The following is a 1,351-nucleotide window of genomic DNA, read 5'->3' on the forward strand; positions in this document are numbered from 1 at the left end:
CATGTTCCAGCAGAGTACAAGTAAGCAAAATAAGCATAAAATCAGCATAAAACCCTGATGGTTATATTCTTTTGAATGAGATTCTTCTAATTAACTCATTTTTGTCTTGCTATAGCCATGTCCAGTTACTTATACATCGTCAAGTCAGAGTTCCCACTGGTCCTGCGGGCTTTTTTGAAAACAGATACCAGTTCAGGGTAAGTACTCTAGAGTGTCATTGTAAAATGCTGAAATGAAATGAGAGAATCTCGAACTTCCCTCAACATTCCATTTTGCCAGTTAAATGTGAATGAATTGACTATTATGCGCTGACTCTGAAGCCGCTGGTATGGACATGTACTGTCATTATCAGCTGACGATGTCACCATTGAGGTCGTCCACCAGGGCAAACACTCAAACATTTCAACCTGGCATCTGGGGGAGGCTGTGGTAGGGTCTGTGAACTGTGATTGGCCAGTTAATAAGAGAATGGCAGCTGATTGGCTGATACCATGTCTTTCCCACCACACCTCTGTCCTTCAGCGCTTGACAGCTGCTTTAAACAAGCGTATCGTCATGGCGATGTCAGTGGACACAACTCGTTTCTTACGTCTGAAAACATATGCTGGGTTATAACTTTACTCAGCTGCTTAGGTTGCAGGTTAGATCCTAGTTTAGCATGTTTTATCAGGTTTAAAAATTAAACAGACCCATCGTGGTGTGTTTGTAAGAAGCAAACAAATGCAGTAACAAGAGATGTGATCTAGAACTGTTATTATATTATATGCACAACAAAGCCACAATTTTATTTTAAAGCCCCTGAAGTCATTAAAGGTTAACCATCAAAATCTTCTGTCTGCTGTATTTCAAAATACCTGGATTAGTATGAAGGTTTTTCTAATTAACAGAGTGAAAGTGTTGATGGGTAAGGTGATTTATTTATATGACGACTGTAATACTCACACAGGCTTTGGCTCCTGAGACTTCTCAGTACTGGATTGAATAGGTCAGCGTATGTTAGAAATTGTGAAAAGATGGAGGCGTGTGCTTCAGTTTTAACATTATGCATTGACTGAGAGCTTTTGTATAATTTTAGGACCAGGTGCAACTTTAAGTGATGCTTCTATACACACACACACACACACACACACACACACACACTGGTATTCCTATCATTATGGGGATATACCCTAACCCTACCTCTAAACCTACACCTCACATTAAACTTTTTGCATTTTTAGATTTTCAAACATCTTCATTCTGTATAATTTATTAGCAGTTTTCCTCAAAAATGAAAAATGTCCACACATTTGGTCCCCATAACATAGGGAATACCAGGTACACACTCTCTCTCTCTCTCTCTCTCTCTCTC

At 39.3% G+C, this 1,351-nt stretch overlaps 1 protein-coding gene across 1 annotated transcript in view; it reads left to right on the forward strand.

The window, feature by feature from the left end:
• The window catches only part of LOC107696465 (sodium-coupled neutral amino acid transporter 3-like), a 14,302-nt gene that overhangs the window by 906 nt on the left and 12,045 nt on the right, over window positions 1–1,351 (forward strand). The window contains exon 2 of the mRNA XM_016496809.1: window positions 116–197. Coding sequence (XP_016352295.1) covers window positions 116–197 — 82 coding nt within the window. The remainder of the gene's footprint in view (window positions 1–115; window positions 198–1,351) is intronic.

The sequence above is a fragment of the Sinocyclocheilus anshuiensis genome, unplaced genomic scaffold, assembly GCF_001515605.1.
Source record: "Sinocyclocheilus anshuiensis isolate Anshui unplaced genomic scaffold, SAMN03320099.WGS_v1.1 scaffold522, whole genome shotgun sequence".
In the NCBI taxonomy this organism is placed as follows: Eukaryota; Metazoa; Chordata; class Actinopteri; order Cypriniformes; family Cyprinidae; genus Sinocyclocheilus; species Sinocyclocheilus anshuiensis.